This window comes from Coregonus lavaretus, assembly GCF_964263955.1.
Source record: "Coregonus lavaretus genome assembly, chromosome: 1".
Taxonomy (NCBI): domain Eukaryota; kingdom Metazoa; phylum Chordata; class Actinopteri; order Salmoniformes; family Salmonidae; genus Coregonus; species Coregonus lavaretus.
Genome location: NC_139988.1, coordinates 14,502,678 through 14,530,641, shown reverse-complemented (window position 1 = coordinate 14,530,641; position 27,964 = coordinate 14,502,678). Strand labels below are relative to the sequence as shown.

Sequence of the window (27,964 nt, the reverse complement as noted above, 5' to 3'; positions counted from 1 at the left end):
TCTCCTTCACCATAGAGATATCTCTTTGGCATGGGCTGACTACAACTGGGTATCTCATGGGTAAATAAAAATTGAGAAAAAACAACAACATCCCTATTGTATAAGTGTCAGTCCTTTCGGGGGTGGACAATCAGACCAGCTGATTCATAAGTTAGGCTCTTCTGACATTGAAATCATACTCAACTCACCCACTAGAGGGCAACAATATCCATGTCACTCATGTTTCTTTGAGCCTGCTTATATGGCTGGCGAAAGCTCAGTCTGTGTGGTGGGGACATTAGGGAAGTACACACACAGCCTCATACAGACCATGCTGTTTCACATTGTGTCCTCACAATACTGTACATTCACACTTTAGAGAATTTACAGTTGTGTGTATTGCATTCACACATACATCTGAAAAGAAACTGATGACCAAAATATCAAGTGCCCTTCCCCATCTTGTCCTTTATCCATACTGATGAAGTGGAGAGGTGTTGCATCCAAAGTCAGTTCCCCACTACATCTGGATGCCCTTACCCTTGTCTCTGCTGTGGCCTCGCTGCCATGTCTCCTGTCCCTGGGCTGAGTGAAAGGGACAGACCGGGGTCTATGCTGGTGTCACTGATGATGGGGAGGGTGTGGTCAAGCGCTCCTCCTCATTTTTTATTGGCTATCCTCCGCTTCCTGGTTGCCAGCATGTCGTAGAAAGGATCCCTGCTGATGCTTGCTCTGCAAAAATAGAAGAAACATAGACAATGGTTACTGTGTATTACAGTAGCCTATGTACGTCTTCATGAGCAGGTGTGGGAATAGTTGCCCCAGCTTTACTACATTCGGTATCAGCACAGTTCACATTTTAACCTACATTGTCATCCAAGAAGGACATTGCAGCAAAAAATGTTTTATTGTCTTCGTCTTTTTACATCCTGCTCTGACAGAGGACCTCAACACAATCCAGCTGTTTCTCATTTGTATTTATTATAGATCCCCATTAGTTCCTGCCAAGGCAGCAGCTACTCTTCCTGGGGTCCAGCAAAATTAAGGCAGTAATACATTTTTTAAAACATTACAATACATTCACAACATATTAAATGTGTGCCCTCAGGCCCTACTCTACTACCACATATCTATAACACAAAATCCATGTGTATGTTGCGTATGTTTGTATGCATGTGTCTGTGCCTATGTTTGTGTTGCTTCGCAGTCCCCGCTGTTCCATAAGGTGTTTTTTAAAATCTAATTTTACTGCTTGCATGAGTAACTTGATGTGGAATAGAGTTCCATGTAGTCATGGCTCTATGTAGTACTGTGCACCTCCCATAGTCTGTTCTGGACTTGGGGACTGTGAAGAGACCTCTGGTGGCATGTCTTGTGGGGTATGCATGGGTTTCCGAGCTGTGTGCCAGTAGTTCAAACAGACATGTCAATACCTCTCACAAATACAAGTAGTGATGAAGTCAATCTCTCCTCCACTTTGAGCCAGGAGAGATTGACATGCATATTGTTAATGTTAGCTCTCTGTGTTCATCCAAGGGCCAGCGATACTGCCCTGTTCTGAGCCCTCTTTGTGGCACCTGACCACATGACTGGACAATAGTCCAGGTGCGACAAAACTAGGGCCTGTAGGACCTGCCTTGTTGAGAGTGCTGTTAAGAATGCAGAGCAGCGCTTTATTACGGACAGACTTCTCCCATTCTTAGCTTCTGTTGTATCAATATGTTTTGACCATGACAGTTTACAATCCAGGGTTACTCCAAGCAGTTTAGTCACCTCAATTTGCTCAATTTCCACATGATTTATTACAAGATTTAGTTGAGGTTTAGTGTTTAGTGAATGATTTGTCCCAAATACAATGCTTTTAGTTTTATAAATATTTAGGACTAACTTATTCCTTGCCACCCATTCTGAAACTAACTGCAGCTCTTTGTTAAGTGTTGCAGTCATTTCAGTCGCTGTGGTAGCTGACGTGTATAGTGTTGAGTCATCTGCATACATAAACACACTGGCTTTACTCAGAGCCAGTGGCATGTCTTTAGTAAAGATTGAAAAAGTTGACAGGACAACAGGGGTGTTCTTTGGTACATTAGTGCAGACTGTCTATACTATAATACACCCCTATTTTCCCTTGGAGGCTGCAGAGGGAAACCCCATAGAGGTCAGTTAAGTTATGGAGAAAGCCTTGCATCCAACAGGATGGTAATAGGAAAAAGTAATTCACTGCTTTCCCAGCGGCAGGAACACAGGACATGTTGGGATGGCCGTTCTGTGTGTGTCATGCTGACCAAAGGGGAGACTGAAGTGGACTCAGGGTACTGAGAGTATGTGAGCTAAAGCAACCCAGGCCTGGCCTGTTCTGTTCTGCACATAGTCTCACAGCTACGACACAATGAAGAGTCCTATAAAGTTGACCTACGGCTGTGATTTCATACAGGGCTGGTATTGACTAGGATTGGCACTGGTTTCCCAATTTTCCCACTGTAAACTCCTTTTCCAACACCCCTATCTAAAGTTATGATAATTGCAGAACTAAAGTTGATATATTATCATCATCATGTTCCCCTGTCAAATCTCCTTAACTGTGTACGGCACCCACTTCATCCAAACAGGTTGTGGCAGGAGCAGAAAAAGCCATTCGGTTGGTTCTAATAGAAACCCAGCGTTCAATCCTAAATGGTGTTTCTATATCTTCATGCCTGATGAGAGTATCATATAATATGATTCCCCCCTCAGATATTGATCATCGGAAAGATCAGCTGAGTGGAGCTATGATCAATCACCCTCTGGGTCCAATTTAACAGAGCACTTTCATAATTCTTTTTCTCTTTAACTGGACAGCATTTTTCTGATAAATAGTGTGGATTTGGGGAAAACACTAAGAGTTACGAATTGAGGCAGAATGCTAGAAAGAGAGTGTAGTGTGTGTGTTCTGGTTCTCCTGCCTATAGGCTAATCTAGAGGGCTTTATCAACCGGAAACCCATTTAACCTCCAGAGAGCTCAGATCAACTCTGAGTCCAGTCTTATCTACCGCACACTGAGAAAGTGAGCCTCTCTCACACATGGTCATAGTGCTGTGTGAAGAACAACGTATCTTTAAAGAAGCGTCAGTGGATACATACATACTGGTTTAATCCTAGCTTTGCCATTGAATCATGGTTAGTTGAGATTCAATGGCGTCTCATAGCAGATTATTATGGGTTTTGGACCCTGGTGAGTAATATCTGTTGTGTTTACATGGGGGCAAAACTCCCAAAACCTTAGGTGGGTTACAGCGAAAAACGTACTTGATGGATTTGATCCACTCCTCCTTCTCCTCTGTGGTGGGCGCTGATATCCTGTACACTGTGTGGTTGCCCTCGACGACCCGGCCGTCCGCCTCAGTCTTGCACGCCTTGATCAACGAACCCTTGTGGTTGGGGTTGTGGAGCTCGAAACAATTCTGATTGGACGACAGTGTCCAACAGCGAGAGAGAGGTGAGAGTACAGAAAGAGTTTGTTACGGTGAAGAAATCAGGTTATTTATGGTGAAGAGAGACTAGAAGTGTTCAGTGCTTTATTAGCCCTTTCTTAGAAAGTGTTTCAGTATATTTTGAGGAACTTACAGGTTTTCTGGGCTCATCCACCTCTCTTATACTGAGGTTCTCCAGAGGAATGATCCCACGAGGTTCCTTGTCCTGCAGACAACACATGAGGAACACATTCATTTATTTTATATGCAGCCACACAGCATACAGTTACAGGCCAATTGTTTTGTGCAGCTGGTTCAATAACTACAAATGTGTTTTTTAATGTGTGTTTTATTCACATAAGGGTGTATAAATCAGCCATACTCGGACATGAAACCTAAGTAACTCATACAGAGTACAGTACCTAAGGGAGAAGTAACCCAATCCTACAGTGGGTTTCTATTGTGTCTGGGAGGCTCTGCAGGCTGGGGGAGTCTGGGGGCTGAGGAGACCTTGAGGAACAGAACAGCCCCCCTGTCTTTCTCTTAATGAGAGAACACAGCAGGGACGGGACACGCAGGGACTGGACTGGGCTCTCAGTGCTGGGAGTGGGCTCTCAGTGCTGGGAGTGGTGTGTCTTGGGGCTGTGCTCTCATCAGTGTGTGTAGGGGATCTGGGCTAGGCCAGATGTGCAGCAGACCTCCATGATGGTTCCATGCATAGTGTTAATTGCTGGACCAGGGTGCATTTAGGTCAAAGGGCCGTGCTGCATCTGCTACAGACTGGCTGTGGACATACAATTAATTGTATTCTTTCTCTATAGTATTGATAAAACCACACACTAACTTACCGTTGTGTATTCAAAGTAGTACAGGCAGTTGTCAGTCAGAATGAACCACCGTCTCTTCCATGTCTTTACTCTTCCACCTGTAGAGAAATATACCAGACATGTTGAGTAACAACATAATAACATCCTCACAGAGAGACATGTTGAGTAACAACATAATAACATCCTCACAGAGAGACATGTTGAGTAACAACATAGTAACATCCTCACAGAGAGACATGTTGAGTAACAACCTGACAGACAGAGAAGAGCCAATGGCCAAGCCATGCGGAGAGGCAGTGCTGTAGGCTACACAGCCAATGAGATGATACGGTTAGTATTGCAGATAGAAATGTAATGTATAGAGCTGACATGATTCCCTATATTCTACATGACAGACAATCATATCTTTTTCTAGGCAATACATTTCTAACTGAATATTCTGTAATGTTGCACCCTCCTGAATAGACCCCAGCGCGGCATGTGGACGCAAATCACTTGGGTTTATACAATACTATGGGAAAGCAACTACAAGGGTTTAGATGGAGGCTGCTTAATGTCGACCTTTCAGCAAAGACTTTCTCACAGACACGTTTCAGTGCAAACTGCAACAGCAATTATGAATATTTCCTTTGAGACTCAACGTTGAGACAGACAGACTAGCCTATAGCCAAGCCCTCAGTCCTTAGGAATAGTACCTTAACCCTATCCGATTGGCAGTCTGCCCATTAGGCTGATTCAATCTGATCCAATATCCCCCCTCCCGCCCCTCAGCCTCCCCAGAGGTCCCGGAGCAGTGCAGGTATTGCTTGTGAAAACAGTCAAAATGTGGGTTCAATTTGGGGAGAAATCCCAGAAATGCAGCCTTTCACGTGTGACCGCATTATGTTGGCTCAGCCGGAGCTGGGGAGCGTGGTTCATTGGTCAGGGGTGGCTAGGCATTCAGACTGCCATTATACCCAGGCCACTGCATAATACAGACATTTGCCTCTTAAATGAAGTGATACATCTTAATTTTATTTCATTATTTTACGGATATATCAAGTGAAAAGATACAGAGGGACAATTACTCATTCCGCATTTCGTAACCAAAGTAAGCGAGTTTAAGTGTTTGTTGCAATGAGTTTACTTCTTTAAATTTAAATTTTTAATGTTCAAGTACTAACAATGAATACAAAATGGGGACGTGGTCCCATTTTATAGAAGCATTCATCAAAATCTAAAACTCTGGTTCTTTTCACTTGGCCACATCCCTCTCTGTACCGTGAAGACAGTCAAAACCAGTCTGTCTGTCCAACCGACCAGGGAGTGTGAGGAACAGAATGAGTAACAAGATACAATTCTCAGACATTGCATTTTTTCAGGAAGAATATCTCCTCACGAGTTAGCATTAACTCTTCTCTCCAACTCTTCAAGCCTTCGTCAGCAGATAAATGCAGATAATTCTCTACAGTTGTCCAGATTTTAAGGATTATTTGAGTTTGTTAATTAAACCAAAATGATGCAAGCAGTCAATGATCCATGTAATTATAAGAAATACTATGTTAGTAAACTATTTTTAATATAGTATTATTATACTTTTTATTTTTTTATTTTAGGGGGTAGATCAGCTTTAATATTGCAGATAGATTGTGGCTTCCATCAATGTAATTGTCTATCATTTCCAATCCCCCATATATTTTTTGTAAATATATATATATATTTTCCTTTATTATTTTCCCCTAACCCTACCACCCCTCCCCTAATTGGAGTAAACTAAATGGACAACACTTAAGCTTCTACTTCCAGTTTCTACATAACTATTTTTAAATATACTGTGTCTGTAAAATGTATTTTTTGTTGGTTTTTAGTCCCATCCTTCCCATTTCACTCAACACCTCCCATCTATCTCTGAACACCATCCAGTTTTGATTTCTATTTGCCATATATTTTTCAACTGTGCTGTGATGTTTCACAAAAGTTCTGCTTGAGTTCCTGGCCTTGACCAAAGCATCATCTCTTTTTATGAATGACCTGATAATTCCGGACTGTACCAGGCATTCGATCTACCGTTAACCCTTCCACACTTTTTCCACATTTTGTTACGTTACAGCCTTATTCTAAAATGGACTAAATAGTTTTTCCCCCCTCATCAATCTACACACAATACCCAATAATGGCAAAGCAAAAACAGATCTAGAAATGTTTGCAAAATAATAAAAAATCAAATAATATCACATCTACGTAAGTATTCAGACCCTTTACTCAGTACTTTGTCGATGCACCTTTGGCAGCGATTACAGCCTCGAGTCTTCTTGGGTATGACGCTACAAGCTTGGCACACCTGTATTTGGGGAGTTTCTCCCATTCCTCTCTGCAGATCTGCTCAAGCTCTGTCAGGTTGGATGGGGAGCGTTGCTGCACAGCCATTTTCAGGTCTCTCCAGAGATGTTTAAATCGGGTTCAAATCCGGGCTCTGGCTGGGCCACTCAAGGACATTCAGAGACTTGTCCCGAAGCCACTCCTGCATTGTCTTGGATGTGTGCTTATGGTCGTTATCCTGTTGGAAGGTGGATCTTCGCCCCAGTCTGAGGTCCTGAGCAGGTTTTCAGCAAGGATCTCTGTACTTTGCTCCGTTCAGCTTTCCCGCGATCCTAACTAGTCTCCCAGTCCCTGCCGCTGAAAAACATCGCCACAGCATGATGCTGTCACCACCATGCTTCACCATAGAGATGGTGCCAGGTTTCCTCCAGATGTGACGCTTGGCATTTAGGCCAAAGAGTTACATCTTGGTTTCATCAGATCAGAGTCTTTAGGTGCCTTTTGGCAAACTCCAAGCGGGCTGACATGTGCCTTTTACTGAGGAGTGGCTTCCATCTGGCCACTTTACCATAAATGCCTGATTGGTGGAGTGCTGAGATATGGCTTTTTCTTTGCAACTCTGCCTAGAAGGTCAGCATCTCGGAGTCGCCTCTTCACTGTTGACGTTGAGACTGATGTTTTGCGGGTACTATTTTAATGAAGCTGCCAGTTGAGGACCTGTGAGGCGTCTGTTTCTCAAACTAGACACTAATGTATTTGTCCTCTTTCTCAGTTGTGCACCGGGCCCTCCCACTCCTCTTTCTATTCTGGTTAGAGCCAGTTTGCGCTGTTCTGTGAAAAGAGTAGAACATAGCGTTGTGTGAGATCTTCAGTTTCTTGGCAATTTCTCACATGGAATAGCCTTCATTTCTCAGAACAAGAATAGACTGACGATTTTTAGAAGAAAAAATCGTAATCGAACCCACAATTGCTGATGCTCCAGATACTCAACTAGTCTCAAGAAGGCCAGTTTTAATGTTCTTTAATCAGCACAACCGTTTTCAGCTCTGCTAACATAATTTCAAAAGGGTTTTCTAATGATCAATTAGCCTTTCAAAATGATAAACTTGCATTAACAAACACAACGTGCCATTGGAACACAGGACTGATGGTTGCTGATAATGAGCCTCTGTACGCCTATGTAGATATTCCATTAAAAATCAGCCGTTTCCAGGTACAATAGCCATTTACAACATTAACAATGTCTACACTGTATTTCGGATCAATTTGATGTTGTTATTTTAATTGACAAAAAAATTGCTTTTCTTTTGAAAACAAGGACATTTCTAAGTGACCCCAAACTTTTGAACGGTAGTGTGTGTGTGTATAAAAGTTAACTTTCATTTCCAATCCCATATATATATATATATATTGAGGGGATTGGAAATTAAAGTTAACTTTTTCTACACAAACAGATCGTGCCTTTCTCTAAGCAGTAGGAAGCAGATTATTCAGTCAAACTTTTTATCTATTCTTGATTATGGTGATATTAATTTATCAAAGTGCAGCTGCTACTACTCTTAAACATTTGGATGTCATCTACCACAGTGCCCTTTGTTTTGTTACAGGTGACAGTTTTGATACTCATCACTGCATCCTGTATCAAATTATTAGCGGGACTTCGCTAAAGACCCGTAGATCTCTACATTACTCCCTTTTTGTTTACAAGGCCCTACTTCATAAACTTCCATCTTATCTAACTTTTCTGTTGAAGTATAGACACCTGTGTTGCCTAAACCGTTCACAGGATTGGTTAACTCTTGAGGTTTCTAGGGTCTCCACCAAGCTGGGTAAATCTGCTTTTAGTTTTAATGCACTGTAGTGCTGCAACAAAATTCAAAGTAAATTTCATATTGATGTTCTGGTGCCGTTTGGGCAATTTAAAGTATTGATTGGGGACTTATTTGTGGAGGAATGTAACTGTTTTTCTGGGTGATTTGTGATGTTTTATTTGTGCTTCCCATGACTATTTTTTTATTTTAAAGTATATGTTTGGGCATAATGTGTATATTTATGTTGTATATACAGGGCACATTTGTAAAAGAGACCTAGGTCTCAATATGTTTTCCCTGTTCAAATAAAGGTTAAAAAAGTAATAAAATAAAAACTGATGTTACTATTATACTACTACTATTATAATTAGACTACTATTATACTACTACTATTATTATAATTAGACTACTATTATTATATATTAGTTTACTGATAGAACTCTAGGATTCTATAGCACTATGTGAAATGCATTAACATATTGTATAAACATGGCATGCTGACATTCTAAAATGTGTATATGGGGGCCCCTGCAGTTCATTGTAATTTACTACTCTTGAGCAGATGTCAGCATGCCTGTCATATCATGTCAAAACCTGACATTGATTTATGTATTTATGCTGATGTTCTGCTCTCTGTGTTTGTATAAAATGACTGTAGTTTGTCAAGTCACTCTAGATAAAGGTATCTGGTGAATTACTGAATGTAAAATGTGTGGTGCAACTGGTGTGAAAAACAAAATGATGCATTTCCACTCCCAAAGTGTGTGTGTTGTTTTTCTAAGAAACTATATTTAAAAAATCCCTCAGACATCACTGTCAATTGTTGGTGTATTCAGGGCCAGTAAGTCCCTCCTAGCATAACAGGAAACACAGTCAGGGCAGCGCAGTCTCATCCATTTAACTACCTGACATACTGCAGTAATGACCCATTTAACTACATCATAAAAACCATGGTGTCTCCAACAGGCAGCTCCTTCCAAAGGGATGCTAAAATTAGCATACAGATGTAATGCATGCAACTCCGAGAGGAAAACAAACTAAAATGATCTGGCAAGCGCAGCCGGTGGGATGGAAAGAGGGGGAGGGGATCCCAAGTGGATAGATAGAGGTTTCATCCCAAATGGCACTATTCTCTATATAGTGCACTGTGTAGGAAAAAGGGGGCCATTTGAGACGCAACCAGATAGGAGGAGGAAGTAGGAAGCAGAATGATGTGTTTCAGGCCTGGAGGGAAGCAGCAGCAGCAGGATGTGTTTCAGGCCTGGGGGGCATCAGCAGCAGCAGGATGTGTTTCAGGCCTGGAGGGAAGCAGCAGCAGCAGGATGCGTTTCAGGCCTGGAGGGAAGCAGCAGCAGCAGGATGTGTTTCAGGCCTGGAGGGAAGCAGCAGCAGCAGGATGTGTTTCAGGCCTGGAGGGCAGCAGCAGCAGGATGTGTTTCAGGCCTGGAGGGAAGCAGCAGCAGGAGGGTGCGTTTCAGGCCTGGAGGGCAGCAGGAGGATGTGTTTCAGGCCTGGAGGGCAGCTGCAGCAGGAGGATGTGTTTCAAGACTGGAGGGCAGCAGCAGCAGGATGTGTTTCAGGCCTGGATGGCAGCAGCAGCAGGATGTGTTTCAGGTCTGGAGGGCAGCAGCAGCAGGATGTGTTTCAGGCCTGGATGGCAGCAGCAGCAGGATGTGTTTCAGGCCTGGAGGGCAGCAGCAGCAGGATGTGTTTCAGGCCTGGAGGGAAGCAGCAGCAGCAGGATGTGTTTCAGGCCTGGAGGGAAGCAGCAGCAGCAGGATGTGTTTCAGGCCTGGGTGGCAGCAGCAGCAGGATGTGTTTCAGGCCTGGAGGGCAGCAGCAGCAGGATGTGTTTCAGGCCTGGATTTCAGCAGCAGCAGAAGGGAGTGTTTCAGGCCTGGAGGGCAGCAGGAGGATGTGTTTCAGGCCTGGTGGGCAGCAGGAGGATGTGTTTCAGGCCTGGTGGGCAGCAGCAACAGGAGGATGTGTTTCAGGCCTGGAGGGCAGCAGCAGGAGGATGGAGGAACTCAGAACACCACAGGATCAGCACATACTGTACTGTAGCATGGAGAACACATTCTCAAAGTGCAAACCCATGACCTAAATGAAAGAAATGCACCCCTTCCTAGGGCCCTGAGTTTTTCCTGGTCAGGTCACATGGTCTGAAAAAACTCCTGGCCCTACACCAGTCCCCATAAGTCAAATAGCATGTTGTCAAGGCTAACATAAATTTGAGTCGTGTGAGACAGAGACATTGGCCCGACTGAGGAGGAATGTGGTGGGTCCTCATCCAAGATGTGACAACCTATTCTAGATAACCCTGTCACCCTCGACAACCATAAGTCACAGTTTCACACACATCTCTGTAACAAACAAGCTAATAGATGAGCACTAACCAGCTAGCAGCTAATACATCTGTTGACTAAGAAGATGAACAGCTAGGTCTACATGTTAGCATGGGTCCTCAGGATGAGGCAGCTGCAGGGAGGGAGGGAAGGTAGGGAGTAGAAGTTGTCCCTAACCACAGATCTAGGATCAGTTTACAGCCACCCCCAGTCGTAACCTTAACCAATATATTTGACCCTGTATCAGTAGTTAGGGGCAACTTCTACTGGGATCGAGGAGGGGTACCTACCTCCTAGTGCAGAGTAAGAAGGAACAGCCAGTCACAGAACAGAAAGGTGACAGGTCAAAGGGTGTGAGGGAAAACAAGAGGGCACATTTAAAAAGACTACCTACTTCAACAGAGACAACCATGACACAGTGAGGACATAAACCAAGGACAGAGAGAGGAGAGTCTGAATCACACAGACCATGCTTGGAATGGGAGGGGGAGAAAAGACTAGGATGAGACAGTAGTGCAGAAACAATACAAGAGTTGTTTTTCACATTGATAACATCCTGAGGTCATATCCATCTGCACTAAATGTAGTGAAAAAGGATAGGATATAGAATATTTGTAGTTATGTTGGTGAACCAAGTACCAAGATGTGGATTCTTTGGTCGTCACACACCTAATTTCAGTAGCCATCCCTCTCGGTCGGGGTTGAAGAACGTATGTGTCAGATCGTTGCCATCGTCCTCTGGGATTTTGAAGGGCTCATTTTTGATGCTGTCAAATAAATTCTGTCAAATAGAATACAAAAGGTTGAGTAATGGAAGAAACTTTGCTCTACACACACACGCAGACACACACACACACACACACACACACACAGACTCTCTTACCCTGAGTAGTTCCTCTGGCAGGTCTCCTCCCTCATTGATACCTCTGTTCATGGAGATGAATCTCTCTACAGGGGGCTTATCTCTGACATTGGGGTTGTGCAGGCTGGTATTCAACATGATGATGGCAAATGACAGCACATAACAGGTGTCTGCAGGAGGGAGAGAAGTAATGAATATTTAGCACTGATACACACCTCAACAGACATCTCTCTGCCTTTCACGGAGGTTAAGCAGGGACGCTAGACACTAGTCCATTAATGAGTTTTGGGAAGATTGTAGTGGTCAATATATCAATTATATCTGAATATTGATCTATAAACAATACAACTACTTTTCTTCTCCTCTGCATCCATGACACTAATACTAGTAGAGAAACGCATTCATAAGTAGCTCAACCTGGTGACCCAGCAGGGAGTAGTCTACTGTTACCACTACCAGTAGAGATGCAATGTCTTTAAGTAATAAACCCCCCTAGAGTCCATTGACGCACCGGTGCGTCAATCTAAGGAGCATAATAAACAAATTCCCATCAAAATCCATCCGTTTAAAACTAGAGATATATGGTTTTGCTCTACAACCCCTACAAATGTCAGGGGACTCGTCTGAAATCAGTACCGTCGATGTGCCAACTTCTGTTTGTAGCGTCTGGGTTACAAAATAATGTGATTCTCACAAACATGATGGTGTTCTCTGTATTTCTCTACGACCACCACAAGTGTCACGGGACTCGTCTGAAGGTAACCGGCACCGGTTTAAAAAAATGAAAGTATGAAGGTAGTTTTGTGGCTACCCAAAAAAAGGGTTAAATATGTATAAAAACATAGAAGAAAGCTCAGGAAATATATTTCTATCTCCTAGATATAGGACAAACACTTCAAAACCGTGTTTCTTATGATTTATTTTTTGACTGTCTTTTTTGCCATTTATGAATGCGTTTCTCTGGGCTATAGTACTAAAGGCCAAATTCAATATTTTATAAAATAATTGTTTCATATTTTTTGGGTCTACCTAAAGAGGTCCTAAAATTCTAAATCATATAACTAAATGATCCATAGTATGATTATCTTAAAACAATTCCATATGTCAGCTTAGAACCCCCGTCCCCCTCACCAATGTCTTAGAGACTTTTAAGAATTCCATAAAAACACATTCTACTGTAGTGCTGGTATATTAATGGCCTGCTGACACACACCAGTCCCTGTCTTTAAATAAATCATAATTATTCTCAGTTTCCCTCTGACACACTCCTGTCTGTCTATCACAGAGCCCCCCACTGAGTGTCTGTCTCTATCACAGGGCCCCCCCACTGAGTATCTGTGTACTAGCAGTTCTGGTACTGTTGTTCTGCCCTATACATGACAGACTGTCTGTTCTACTCGGAGCAGAGACGTCTTGAGTGAACAGAGCACAGATTCACTGCACAGTCCCTCCTCTCTCTGAATGAACCCATGACTAGCATAGAAAATGAACTATAAACTATGTATTACCTATTGTGGAAATAATATCCTTACTCTAGCTCTTTTTCGTAAATAATTCCAGATTGTTTGGGGATAAGTTGTCGAAATCCTGCACGGAGCCTTCACGGTGCGCTGCAACTAAGAGCGCACCAGCTGTCAGGAAAGAGGAAGTAAATATGTCTCCTCCGTCTCTGTGTGAGTGGTCTCGGTCGGGCGGCAGTTAATGTGTGTGCCACTCATTGCAGAAGCCTTGATCATTTTCTATGTGCTTAGATTATAAAAGTTATAAATTAGATCGCCTGTGTTATCGCTCTACTCCCAATGTGTTTGGAACCGGTTGGGGCCATTCAAACTTTTGATTTTATGGATTAACTTTACTAGAAACATTGTTACGAAGCTTTGTCAAACAAAACGTACAGACGAGCGCAACTGCAAGCCTGAAGTCAACAGCTAAAACAGACAGACCATCACCCTCGCTCTCTCTCTCCTTTTCCCTCTCTCTCTCTCTCCAGTGCTTTACACTGAAGCCGACTCTCTCTTTTTGCGCTACGCGCCCTTTGATGTTCAGTGCTGCTGGACAGTTATTGCCCTGCAGGACGGATTTTTGACATTTGTGTTCAGGGAAGTGTGCATTATTTTTGGATTATTGATTGAACTGGATTTTTTTTTTTGTGGGACTATTGTAATTTGGCCTAGGAGATTTGGGACATTAAGGCCTTTTTTGTTTTGGTCTACACACACACACCAGTTGAATATTTTCCCTGTATTTTAGAAATGTTCTATCCTGAGAATAAATCACTTTTCTCCCGGGAAACCCTGTATTTCCCGGCAAAACCGAAAGTGTCATTCAACCACAGGAGGTTGGTGGCACCTTAATTGGGGAGAACCGGCTCATGGTAATGACTGGAGTAGAATCAGTGGAATGGTATAAAATACATCAAACACATGGTTTCCATGTGTTTGATGCCATTCCATTTGCTCCTTTCCAGCCATTATAATGAGCCGTCCTCCCCTCAACAGCCTCCACTGCGTGATTCAAAAGCATTATAAAGCATATAAATACTGTATGTCTGGATTTGATTAGAGCTTTGATCAGCATGAACATTCAAACATGATGCTACCTCAGCCTGATGAGTCTTTTTTTTTTTTTTTTTTTTTTTTTTTAGTCATTTAGCAGACGCTCTTATCCAGAGCGACTTACAGAAGCAATTAGGGTTAAGTGCCTTGCTCAAGGGCACATCGACAGATTTTTCACCTAGTTGGCTCGGGGATTAGAACCAGCGACCTTTCGGTTACTGGCACAACGCTCTTACCCACTAAGCTACCTGCCGCCCAGTCATATCATAAATACATTTTATGAGCCCTACATTTATTTTTATTTCACCTTTATTTAACCAGGTAAGCCAGTCAAAAATACAACAGAAAATATATATACAGTGTCTGCAAATGTAGCAAGTTATGGCGGTAAGGCAATAAATAGGCCATAGTGCAATTAGTATTAACACTGGAATGATAGATGTGCAAGAGATGTGCAAATAGAGATACTGGGGTGCAAATTAGCAAAATAAATAACAATATGGGGATGAGGTAGTTGGGTGGGCTAATTTCAGATGGGCTGTGTACAGGTGCAGTGATCAGTAAGGTGCTCTGACAACTGATGCTTAAAGTTAGTGAGGGAGATAAGAGTCTCCAGCTTCAGAGATTTTTGCAGTTCGTTCCAGTCATTGGCAGCAGAGAACTGGGAGGAATGGCGGCCAAAGGAGGAGGTGTTGGCTTTGGGGATGACCAGTGAGATATACATTAACAACATTTAATGAGCCCAAGCCCCAAAAAAGCCCAAATGATTGTGCAGTTATCCAATACATATATGATATAGGCTACTGCACATTACACACGACAGAAAAAAAATAAAAGCCCATAGATGTAGCTAGCTATATGCTTTGTTGGGTAAATAAATGAAACAACCTCCAGTTGGCTAATCTTTTTGAGTGTGAATTGTATTACACAGTATTATATGGACTTGAATTACACACATCGTTCAAACCATGATAAAGCAGAAGAGAACATGCGATTCTGGTGCAGCACATGCGGCCTACAAATTTACAAGTATAGGCTAGCGAATTTGATTTTAATTTTGAAATATAATAGGGCCTATTTGTATAATTAGTAGGCTGACGCATATACACATTTCATAATATGTTATTAGCCTTCCTCTTTCTCTCTCTATTGTTGCTTCATTCCTTCCTCGCTTTCAACAGTTAAATGAAACAAGTTCCATTGTCCTTATCTTCATCTTCATCCCAGAATAATATAGGACTAGAATTAGATGCAGAAGGCTTTCACTTCTCTTCACATAGATTGAATGGTTATGGGTCTGAATAAATAAATGCTATAACCTACCGCCATCGCGAGTTCGCTCTTCTTTCAAACTACCCGTGAGCTCTCCCTGACGAAGGCCATGCAGCCGAAACGCGTCAGAGTCTTTAATCTGTGTTTCCAGTGAACATGCCATAAAAATAATGGCTTTTTAATTAATTATCTGAAGAGTGCCTTGGTCCTCCTTTCTTTATGATGAACCGTGAGTTCTATTGACTGCTGTACTTATCATTCAGCAAAAAAGAGCTTGTGTCCCTCTTCGAATAATCTATTGGTATAAGAAATGCAAAAAAAAGATAATGTCCAGCAAGCTATTCTAGTCTAGCTTTTCCTGCAAGGGACTCCAATAGCGTATTTTAAGGAGAGGCCAGCGGAGCACAGGTGATTGTGTATTGCGCAAGAGACAGAGGTTAGAAGCTTATTATGCATAACCCATCATTAATTAGCAAAATATAAGGCTAATACTGCATTGAATGTATTACCTGAAAGGGGTAGGCTACGAAATCTAGAGTTGATGGCGAGAGAGAAAGACTGCGAGAGAGTGCTCACGCGTGCACCGATTTAAAGCAACGATATTCAAGTGATAGGCTGTTTTAAAACTCTGCAGTGTCAATAAAAAAAGCCAGATGGAGATGGGTAAATTAGACGCGCATTGGTTATTTATATTACTGTAGCATAGGCTATGCTGCAACAAATGTAGGCCTACCTGTCACAACAAAAAAGTTACCATGAGATGATAGGTCCACATGCATTGTGAACTGCTCTCCCTGAGCATTGATTCATCATGCAGAGGCCGTAGAGAACTCGATTTTGACATCGCATAGGCTATAATTTAACAGTTCTATTTCACGCCATGCTGTTCATATAAATAATTTATTATAATTTACCGGTTTATCGCAGTTATTTATCACGGGAAAAGGGAGTGGTTTTGGGCGGTAAATCTCGGTAACCGGGTTCCCGCCATTCAACCCTAACACACACACACACACACACACACACACACACACACACACACACACACACACACACACTCCCCCTCTGGGAATGAATACAGATTATTACAAATCTTATAATGTTGATGACTGGGTTCTTTAATTCTGTTGCCTAATCATCATTATTAATATCTGTTGCCTCAGATTGCTCTAATCATTATTATTGTATGAGGTATTATTGGTTGGGTTACCCTGTGCAGTGACTAGTGGTTATATGGTGTGTCTTATCCTTCCTCTCCACTGGCTATCTGGCCCACAGGCTACACTCTAGTCTCCACCGGCTATCTGGCCCACAGGCTACACTCTAGTCATAGTCTACACTGGCTATCTGGCCTACAGGCTACACTCTAGTCTAGTCTCCACTGGCTATCTGGCCCACAGGCTACACTCTAGTCTAGTCTCCACTGGCTATCTGGCCCACAGGCTACACTCTAGTCTTGTCTATTCTACAATGGCTATCTGGCTCACAGGCTACACTCTAGTCTAGTCTCCACTGGCTATCTGGCCCACAGGCTACACTCTAACCTAGTCTCCACTGGCTATCTGGCCCACAGGCTACACTCTAGTCTAGTTTCCACTGGCTATCTGGCCCACAGGCTACACTCTTGTCTCCACCGGCTATCTGGCCCACAGGCTACACTCTAGTCTAGTCTCCACTGGCTATCTGGCCCACAGGCTACACTCTAGTCTAGTCTCCACTGGCTATCTGGCCCACAGGCTACACTCTAGTCTAGTTTCCACTGGCTATCTGGCCCACAGGCTACACTCCAGTCTCCGCTGGCTATCTGGCCCACAGGCTACACTCTAGTCTAGTCTCCACTGGCTATCTGGCCCACAGGCTACACTCTACTCTAGTTTCCACTGGCTATCTGGTGAACAGGATACACTCTAGGCAGTCTCTTCTGCTGATGTGTGTGTCTCGTAGCGGTACTCTCCTACTCCTTTCATACCAACAAAAATCTTGTTCAGTCCACATGTGAACTTTTGACCCATGACAGATGGCAATGGTCTCCAATCAAGATCAGGAAGTATTCATTAGTGATAATTGAATAACAAGGCTGAGGGTGACATAGACCCACGGTGGTCAAAATGCTGCTACATTAAAACACATATGAACTCATCTAAAACAGTGAACGGACATTCACCATCGGTAAGTCCCAAATGGCACCCGATTCCCTATATAGTGCACTACATTTGACCAGAGCCCTATGGGCCCTTTGGGAGGTAGACTTCGTGTTGAATGCTGAGGATCAGACCTGTTGACTGGAACACTCCAGGGTTACAGCCGCAGTACCGCGAGGCAAACGCCTCCATCATCCGGTCAATCTTCTGAGCCTCACCAGGCAGACGGAAACTCCACAGGAACTGCCTGCAACACACAGAGAGCAGAAACATTGACACTTAGCACCTCACTGAACACAAATGAACAATTAACTTTCAATATCAGTATTAAGTGTATACGATATAGAAGTATAAACGTCTCCATCAGTTCCTTATAAAACCAGTTTTGTTCAGTTTGTTCCCTGTTAGATGAGAGAAACGCATAGCTCACCTTAAGGCCTGGACGAGGTTGAGGTCAGCAAACTCATGGAGCTCTACGAACGCCTGCAGTACCTTGAGGTTAAACTCATCTCTGGGGACACAAGGACAAGTAATCCTATCAGGAAATGCTTTTTCCTCAAGGCATTTTTCCAGAGCAAGGAATGGGAATATTATCAAGGGAATATAAAAAGTGTCCTGGAGAAGCGATTGAGACTCTTTTGCCCAAGCATATGCTTTTTCTTTGAATTCCAGAAATGTTTCTGCCTCCATTGACATACAAAGCAGTGCTGCAAGAGTCTAGAAGCAATCTTAATAGCTGGCCTATTTAAATGAATCCCAATTCCTCAAGGTGCTGGCCTATTGAAATGAATCCCAATACCTCGAGGTGCTGGCCTATTGAAATGAATCCCAATACCTCGAGGTGCTGGCCTATTGAAATGAATCCCAATATCTCGAGGTGCTGGCCTATTGAAATGAATCCCAATACCTTGAGGTGCTGGCCTATTGAAATGAATCCCAATAACTCGAGGTGCTGGCCTATTGAAATGAATCCCAATACCTCTAGGTGCTGGCCTATTGAAATGAATCCCAATACCTCGAGGTGCTGGCCTATTGAAGCTTGGCATGGTCCAGCGTGCATTTGATTGATGAAAAACAAGACACAGAATCCAGACACAAGAGCCTTTTGTGAGATATCTGTTGAAGCACCAAAGGGGTGTTTGAGAGAAAGTCAACATCACCTTTGAAGCTATGTGGTCCTCTGATGTTGTTTATGTAACATAAATTTGAATGTTCCCGAGCATGAACACTCATTGTATTATGTATCACTCATTAACTTCAGAAGGCAACCAAGAACCAAAAAAGCAACAAAGTTTTTCAAGTAAATGAAGAGAGAAATATCTAAGAAAGAATCTCTTCTAAGAACCGATCATACTAATAAAAACAGTTTTATTACTGATGTATTACAGAATTTTGTCAATATCTCACTTAAAACGTTTATCTAAGAAAATCTAAACTTGTATTGTATCAACAGGAGTTATAAGAAAAGCTAGAAAATCAGGACAGGATTATTAATACATTAACCAAAGACCCCATCTGATTGTGTCGTTCAAGACAGATTCGCCCACTCCCTTACGGAAAAACATATGAATTTCACGTGACCACGTGTTTCATATGTGATAACATGTGATCTTACAGTGGGGAAAATAAGTATTTAGTCAGCCACCAATTGTGCAAGTTCTCCCACTTAAAAAGATGAGAGAGGCCTGTAATTTTCATCATAGGTACACGTCAACTATGACAGACAAAATGAGATTTTTTTTCTCCAGAAAATCACATTGTAGGATTTTTAATGAATTTATTTGCAAATTATGGTGGAAAATAAGTATTTGGTCACCTACAAACAAGCAAGATTTCTGGCTCTCACAGACCTGTAACTTCTTCTTTAAGAGGCTCCTCTGTCCTCCACTCGTTACCTGTATTAATGGCACCTGTTTGAACTTGTTATCAGTATAAAAGACACCTGTCCACAACCTCAAACAGTCACACTCCAAACTCCACTATGGCCAAGACCAAAGAGCTGTCAAAGGACACCAGAAACAAAATTGTAGACCTGCACCAGGCTGGGAAGACTGAATCTGCAATAGGTAAGCAGCTTGGTTTGAAGAAATCAACTGTGGGAGCAATTATTAGGAAATGGAAGACATACAAGACCACTGATAATCTCCCTCGATCTGGGGCTCCACGCAAGATCTCACCCCGTGGGGTCAAAATGATCACAAGAACAGTGAGCAAAAATCCCAGAATCACACGGGGGGACCTAGTGAATGACCTGCAGAGAGCTGGGACCAAAGTAACAAAGCCTACCATCAGTAACACACTACGCCGCCAGGGACTCAAATCCTGCAGTGCCAGACGTGTCCCCCTGCTTAAGCCAGTACATGTCCAGGCCCGTCTGAAGTTTGCTAGAGGGCATTTGGATGATCCAGAAGAGGATTGGGAGAATGTCATATGGTCAGATGAAACCAAAATAGAACTTTTTGATTAAAACTCAACTCGTCGTGTTTGGAGGACAAAGAATGCTGAGTTGCATCCAAAGAACACCATACCTACTGTGAAGCATGGGGGTGGAAACATCATGCTTTGGGGCTGTTTTTCTGCAAAGGGACGACTGATCTGTGTAAAGGAAAGAATGAATGGGGCCATGTATAGTGAGATTTTGAGTGAAAACCTCCTTCCATCAGCAAGGGCATTGAAGATGAAATGTGGCTGGGTCTTTCAGCATGACAATGATCCCAAACACACCGCCCGGGCAACGAAGGAGTGGCTTTGTAAGAAGCATTTCAAGGTCCTGGAGTGGCCTAGCCAGTCTCCAGATCTCAACCCCATAGAAAATCTTTGGAGGGAGTTGAAAGTCTGTGTTGCCCAGCGACAGCCCCAAAACATCACTGCTCTAGAGGAGATCTGCATGGAGGAATGGGCCAAAATACCAGCAACAGTGTGTGAAAACCTTGTGAAGACTTACAGAAAACGTTTGACCTGTGTCATTGCCAACAAAGGGTATATAACAAAGTATTGAGAAACTTTTGTTATTGACCAAATACTTATTTTCCACCATAATTTGCAAATAAATTCATAAAAAATCCTACAATGTGATTTTCTGGAGAAAAAAAATCTCAATTTGTCAGTCATAGTTGACGTGTACCTATGATGAAAATTACAGGCCTCTCTCATCTTTTTAAGTGGGAGAACTTGCACAATTGGTGGCTGACTAAATACTTTTTTCCCCCACTGTATGTGAAGTTAATGTGATAACATGCAAAAGCGACATGTGATAACGTGAAACTACACGTGAAAACATTACCTCGTGAAATACATTTGACAACATGGGGATGCAACATTTTAACATGTGAGGCCATGAAACTACACGTGACAACATTTGAACGTTTTTCACATGTAAAACGGCACATTCGATTTTCACATGTGAATGTCTTTCACATGTGAAAATGCAAGTTCGATTTTAACATGTGAAAGTGTTTACCATGTGAAAATGCAAATGAGGTGAAAACATGTTATTGTCCTCACATGTGAAAAGATGGTAACATGTGAACTCTAAACTGAATACATGTGATTATATTTAATTAGCATTTTCACGTTTTCTTGGTAAGGGAAGAAATGAAAAGTATGGGGGTTTTAAGGGAAGCTGTATGCTTTTCAGCTAAAATAGTGTACAAATCTTTCATTAATGACATGATTGCATTTAAAATGATGACTTTCAATATTATCCCACCTGGGATTTGAACTCACAACCTCTGGATTTGGGGTACACTTATCTTTCTGCTGCACCACAAAGTCTGTAGCGTTCTCAGAAGTCCCCTAAACATTCATTACCTATAGTACATCTCTGCACTTAGCAACAGAGTGCCATCTGACTGCTATTTTAGTTATCAGTTATTCTGACTATTCTCTCATCATTGATTTCATTTACTTATTTCAGCAATTTGAGGGTTTTCTTTAGTTGTCTAATGTTGGTGGGGCATATTATTCTGTTTTAATGTTACTCCTGAATCACTATTATACAAAGCTGAGATTTCCTTTGAAGTCTAAAGTGTAGGAATACAGGGGAAATCAGTTATTAACACAGACATGGTGGCATAGCAGGAAGATTGGAATGCCATGAACCAAGAGGTTGTGGGTTCAAATCCCAGTTCAGGACATGTTGAATAATAGTTACTGTATAAATAAACATACACAATGTAATCATACATGTTAAAGTGTGTCAAATACAGTGCATTCGGAAAGTATTCAGTCCCCTTGACTTTTTCCACATTTTGTTACGTTACAGCCTTATTCTGAAATGGATTAAATTGTTTTCCCCACTTAATCTACACACAATACCCCATAATGACAAAGCAAAAACAGGTTTAGACATTTTTGCAAATTTATATACAACCCCCCCCCCCCCTGAAATATCACATTTACATAAGTATTCAGACCCTTTACTCAGTACTTTGTTGATGCACCTTTGGCAGCGATTACAGCCTCGAGTCTTCTTGGGTATGACGCTACAAGCTTGGCACACCTGTATTTGGTGAGTTTCTCCCATTCTTCTCTGCAGATCCTCTCAAGCTCTGTCAGGTTGGATGGGGAGATTCAATGCACAGCTATTTTCAGGTCTCTCCAGAGATGTTCGATCGGGTTCAAGTCCGGGCTCTGGCTGGGCCACCCAAGGACATTCAGAGACTTGTCCCGAAGCCCCTCCTGTGTTGTATTGGCTGTGTGCTTAGGGTCGTTGTCCTGTTGGAAGGTGAACCTTCGCCCCAGTCTGAGGTCCTGAGCAGGTTTTCATCAAGGATCGCTGTACTTTTTCTCCATTCATCTCTCCCTTGATCCTAACTAGTCTCCCAATCCATGCCGCTGAAAAACATCCCCACAGCATGATGCTGCCACCACCATGCTTCACCATAGGGACGGTGCCAGGTTTCCTCCAAATGTGACACTTGGCATTCAGGCCAAAGAGTTCAATTGTGGTTTCATCAGACCAGATCATCTTGTTTCTCATGGTCTGAGTCCTTTAGGTGCCTTTTGGCAAACTCCAAGCGGGCTGTCATGTGCCTTTTACTGAGGAGCGGCTTCCGTCTGGCCACTCTACCGTAGAGGTCTGACTGGTGGAGTGCTGCAGAGATTGTTGTCCTTCTGAAAGTTTCTCCCATCTCCACAGAGGAACTCTGGAGCTTGGTCACCTCCCTGACCAAGGCCCTTCTCCCCCGATTGCTCAGTTTGGCCGGGTGGCCAGCTCTAGGAAGAGTCTTGGTAGTTCCAAACTTCTTCCATTTAAGAATGGAGGCCACTGTGTTCTTGGGGACATTCAATGCTGCAGAATTTTTGGGGTACCCTTCCCCAGATCTGTGCCTCGACACAATCCTGTCTCGGAGCTGTACGGACAATTCCTTCGACCTCATGGCTTGGTTTTTGCTCTGACATGCACTGTCAACTGTGGGACCTAATATAGACAGGTGTGTGCCTTTCCAAATCATGCCCAATCAATTGAACTTACCACAGGTGGACTCCAATCAAGTTGTAGAAACATTTCAAGGATGATCAATAGAAACAGGATGCACCTGAGCTCAATTTCGAGTCTCATAGCAAAGGGTCTGAATACTTATGTAAATAAGGTATCAGGTTGTTTTTTTAAATAAATGTGCAAAAAATGTCTAAAAACCTGTTTTTGCTTTGTCATTATGGGGTTTTGTGTGTAGATTGATGAGGAAACAATTATTTAATCCATTTTAGAATAAGGCTGTAACATAACAAAATGTGGAAAAAGTCAAGGGGTCTGAATACTTTCCGAATGTATGTAAGTTGAAAACACTGCAACTATTTTGTGATGTTTCGGTGACATCCTATCCACTCATTTTAGTTTTCAGGGAATCACCTTTAATCCACATGTGAAATACCATCACATGTGAAATGTTCCAAAACCACATGGTTTCACATTATTTTTACATGTGCAAAACATGAAAAAACGTGACCTTCCATAAGGGTGCATCTGTCTCACGCACATCTGTAATTACAGTGCGAGTAATGATATGTTCCAGATCCTCCCGTAAACTCAATTAGGACCAGTAGTACTATAGCTGTCCCACCTGTTTACACAGTTATTTCCAGTGAGTGGGCTGGCTCTTTGATCATTCCCTCTGGACTTAGCACCTGGAACGTATGGGGATCATAGATTTAACCTGCAGACTCGATATTGACGACTGACTCCAACACACCCACGTCTGACGCACACACTCGCACACGTCTGATGCAAACACACACACACAGTCTGTGTCACGCTGCACATCTCTTTCAATACATAGACTGTCTCGCTCTCCATTAATCTTTTCCTTCTGTTCTTCATATAACCTAACCTCCTGGTCTTTTCCTAAAGATACACTATATATACAAAAGTATGTGGACACCCCTTCAAATTAGTGGATTTGGCTATTTCAGCCACACCCGTTGTTGACAGGTGTATAAAATTGAGCACACAGCCATGCAATCTCCATAGACAAACATTGTCAGTAGAATGGCCATACTAAAGAGCTCAGTGACTTTCAACATGCCACCTTTCCAACAAGTCAGTTTGTCAAATTTCTGCCATGCTAGAGCTGCCCCGGTCAACTGTAAGTACTGTGAAGTGGAAACGTCTAGGAGCAACAACTGCTCAGCCACAAAGTGGTAGGCCACACAAGCTCACAGAACGGGACCGCCGAGTGCTGAAGCGCATAAAAATTGTCTGTCCTCAGTTGCAACACTCACTATCGAGTTCCAAACTGCCTCTGGAAGCAACGTCAGCACAAGAACTGTTCGTCGGGAGCTTCATGAAATGGCTTTCCATTGCCGAGCAGCCGCACACAAGCCTAAGATCACCATGCGCAATGCCAAGTGTCAGCTGGAGTGGTGTAAAGCTCGCCGCCATTGGACTCTGAAGCAGTGGAAACGCGTTCTCTGGAGTGATGAAACATGCTTCCCGATCTGGCAGTTCAACAAAAATGGTTTGTCGAGATCCGTGTGGAAGAACTTGACTGGCCTGCACAGAGACCTCAACCCTATTGAACACCTTTAGGATGAATTGGAAAGCCGACTGTGAGTCAGGCCTAATCGCCCAACATCAGTGCCTGACCTCACTAATGCTCGTGGCTGAATAGAAGCAAGTCGCTGCAATGTTCCAACATCTAGTGGAAAGCCTTCCCAGAAGAGTGGAGGCTGTTATAGTAGCAAAGGGGGGACCAACTCCATATTAATGGCCATGATTTTGGAATGAGATGTTCGACGAGCAGGTGTCCACATACTTTTGGTCATGTAGTGTATCATCTGAAGCTGCCAACAGTGTTGCACGTAAGTCATATAAGATGCCGTATCTCTAGTCCCAAGCAGACCCCTTACCTCTGTTACCTGACAGTGTGTTTCTGGGCTGAGTTGTGGCGAATGAAGTCTTTTTTATGGCTAGTCCGGTGTCCACAGTGGGGTGGCATAGAGAGGGGAGACGAGACACCCACGACGACTCATTGGCAAGGTGATTTGTATTTCGAGGGAACCAGGTGGCCACTTTCATCAATAAATCCAAACCATAATAACCCGCGGAGATGGCCTCAGATTCGGGGAACGAACGGACTAATCAAGTGGTGGACATAAATCTGCAGCGCGGCAGGGAGGGAAAACAGTTTCCCTACTAGGCAGATAGATGGGATGGCTTACCGCTCCCCTAAGTAGTCTCCGATGACAGTCTTGTTCAGGCCCTCACCCTTGTAGAGGAACTGAGAGACGTCTTCTGGGGTGTGCTGCAGAAGGTCGTTCTCCAGGAGAAACTGGATCCCCTGGAATACAAGATGGGCGACAGACAGTGGGCTGTTTATCTCAATCATGGGTGAATGATTCTAGCAGAGCAGTAGTATATGACAGCGGTCCATTACTGGACACAACACCCAGAAAAGCCATTCCAGGACTGAAATAAAAGACTTGAGGCCATCAATGAAGCCTGGGTCATACATATAAACGTAAACATAGCTTCTTCTGTCACAGGGGTCCATTACTGGACACAACACCGCCAAAAGCTATTCCAGGGCGGAAATAAAAGACTGAAGATGTGGCCATCGCTGAACCCTGAGGCTCTGGTCATAAACATTTAAACCTGAAAATACCTTCTTAGGATCCATGTTGAATTTCTTCCTCCCCATGGCGATCTGTTTGTTCCTCTGTGTCGTTTTGCTGTGAGACATGACATCGAAGAAAAACCATGATAACCTTAAATACAACCAACCAACTTCAAAAAACATTTATTTCCATGTAAAAAGGTACCTTTTTAACGTTCAGCTGTTCAGACCGACCCATTAGTGCTGTTTACGTTGAGCCATATTTAAATCAACTAATGACGGGAAACTGAGCAGGCATATAGACGAGATTATAAAATAGTTTGGTCACATTTGGGTATGGAAATTAGATATGGTACACCAGCTAAGACTGATTGAAATCACTGCATAGGCACAGATCACCTGATTGAAAGCACTGCACACAATTGTTCAGTCTTCTAGTTAGAACAGTGAAAATCAAATGCGAGCACCAGTGAATGAGACCACGGGCTGTTCACTCACCTCTCTCCTACACACGTTAGTTGCTCGATCTCAGTCATGACTTCAGCTATCTCAAACTTCAAGCGCTGAGTGAGGAAGAAAAGGAAATATAATTGGTATCTTGGAATAGGCTTCATTCAGAGAAGATTATTCAAGAGTGAAGGCAGTACTGTACTAGACCATGAACCTTATGAACAGAGACATGGAATAATCATTCGGAGAAAATGATACAAGCTACATGAGAACATCAGAAAAACACAATACTCTTCCTCAAAGCTTTGCCAGCTACTAAGCCGAGCCACAGCAACTTCAAGGCTACCCACCTCAATATCATCCAGCAGCTCTCTCTTCCTCCGCCGGATGTTTGACAGCTCATCCCTCTCTTCCAGAGAGAGATCCTCAGGTACTGAAGAGGGAGATCACAGAGAGAGAAACCTTCTTAGTCTTACCGCTGATACATCTTCTTACACTGCATGACACCACACTAACCAACCCTGCTACATTACTATGACCATTACACTAACTAACCAACCCTGCTACATTACTATGACCATTACACGAACTAACCAATCCTGCTACAGTACTATGACCATTACACTAACTAACTAACCCTGCTACAGTACTATGACGTTACACTAACTAACTAACCCTGCTACATTACTATGACGTTACACTAACTAACTAACCCTGCTACATTACTATGACGTTACACTAACTAACCCTGCTACATTCCTATGATGTTACACTAACTAACCCTGCTACATTACTATGACGTTACACTAACTAACCCTGCTACATTCCTATGATGTTACACTAACTAACCCTGCTACATTACTATGACGTTACACTAACTAACCCTGCTACATTCCTATGATGTTACACTAACTAACCCTGCTACATTACTATGACGTTACACTAACTAACCCTGCTACATTCCTATGATGTTACACTAACTAACCCTGCTACATTACTATGACGTTACACTAACTAACCCTGCTACATTCCTATGATGTTACACTAACTAACCCTGCTACATTACTATGACGTTACACTAACTAACCCTGCTACATTACTATGACGTTACACTAACTAACCCTGCTACATTACTATGACGTTACACTAACTAACCCTGCTACAGTACTATGACGTTACACTAACTAACCCTGCTACATTACTATGACGTTACACTAACCCTGCTACAGTACGATAACCGTTACACTAACTAACTAACCCTGCTACAGTACTATGACCATTACACTAACTAACTAACCCTGCTACAGTACGATAACCGTTACACTAACTAACTAACCCTGCTACAGTACTATGACCATTACACTAACTAACCAACCCTGCTACAGTACTATGACGTTACACTAACTAACCAACCCTGCTACAGTAATTTGACAATTTCACTCAGTTTATCCAGAGAGTCACACGCATCAAAGCAGATACAAGTTTCCAGTTGTTTGTTGTATGTACAGGATACATATGGTGTATACCGTTCAACGAAATGCTTACTTGCAGGTTCCTTCTGGACAACAATAAGAAATAATAAAATATAACACGTCTTAATTAGTGGGAAAAAAGGCAAACGGTCTTAATTATTCCACATGAAAGTGTTTTCCAACCCCTTTTAATGCTTGGGGGAATATTCTATTAATAAAACCAATCCAGATTAAGTTTCCTTTCATTAAAAGTGAATTTTGTAAATTAACGCAACCGTCGCCCTCGACTCTCTAACCGCACAGGGGCTTAGAGCTGGGGTGAAACGAACACGAATGCCCTCGCTCTCTCTCATTCACTTTCTCTCCCCCTCTTTCCATGACTGTTCCTAACTAGCTTATGTAGTCCTGTGTCCAGACTGGACTGGGGGTCAGGGGGTTAGGAAGT

At 42.8% G+C, this 27,964-nt stretch overlaps 1 protein-coding gene across 1 annotated transcript; it reads right to left on the bottom strand.

Moving 5' to 3' along the window:
• Window positions 1-81: 81 nt before the first annotated feature.
• On the bottom strand, window positions 82-25,707 carry LOC311107423 (cytohesin-3-like). The gene is made up of 10 exons (XM_084149916.1): window positions 25,646-25,707; window positions 25,203-25,321; window positions 17,971-18,051; window positions 17,675-17,787; window positions 11,594-11,742; window positions 11,380-11,491; window positions 4,278-4,354; window positions 3,584-3,655; window positions 3,266-3,420; window positions 82-711 (listed from the first exon to the last, which is right to left on the bottom strand). The coding sequence occupies exons 1-10, from the start codon at window positions 25,679-25,681 to the stop codon at window positions 639-641; spliced, it is 987 nt and encodes a 328-aa protein (XP_084006042.1). The 5' UTR covers window positions 25,682-25,707; the 3' UTR covers window positions 82-638.
• Between the last annotated feature and the right edge of the window lie 2,257 nt (window positions 25,708-27,964).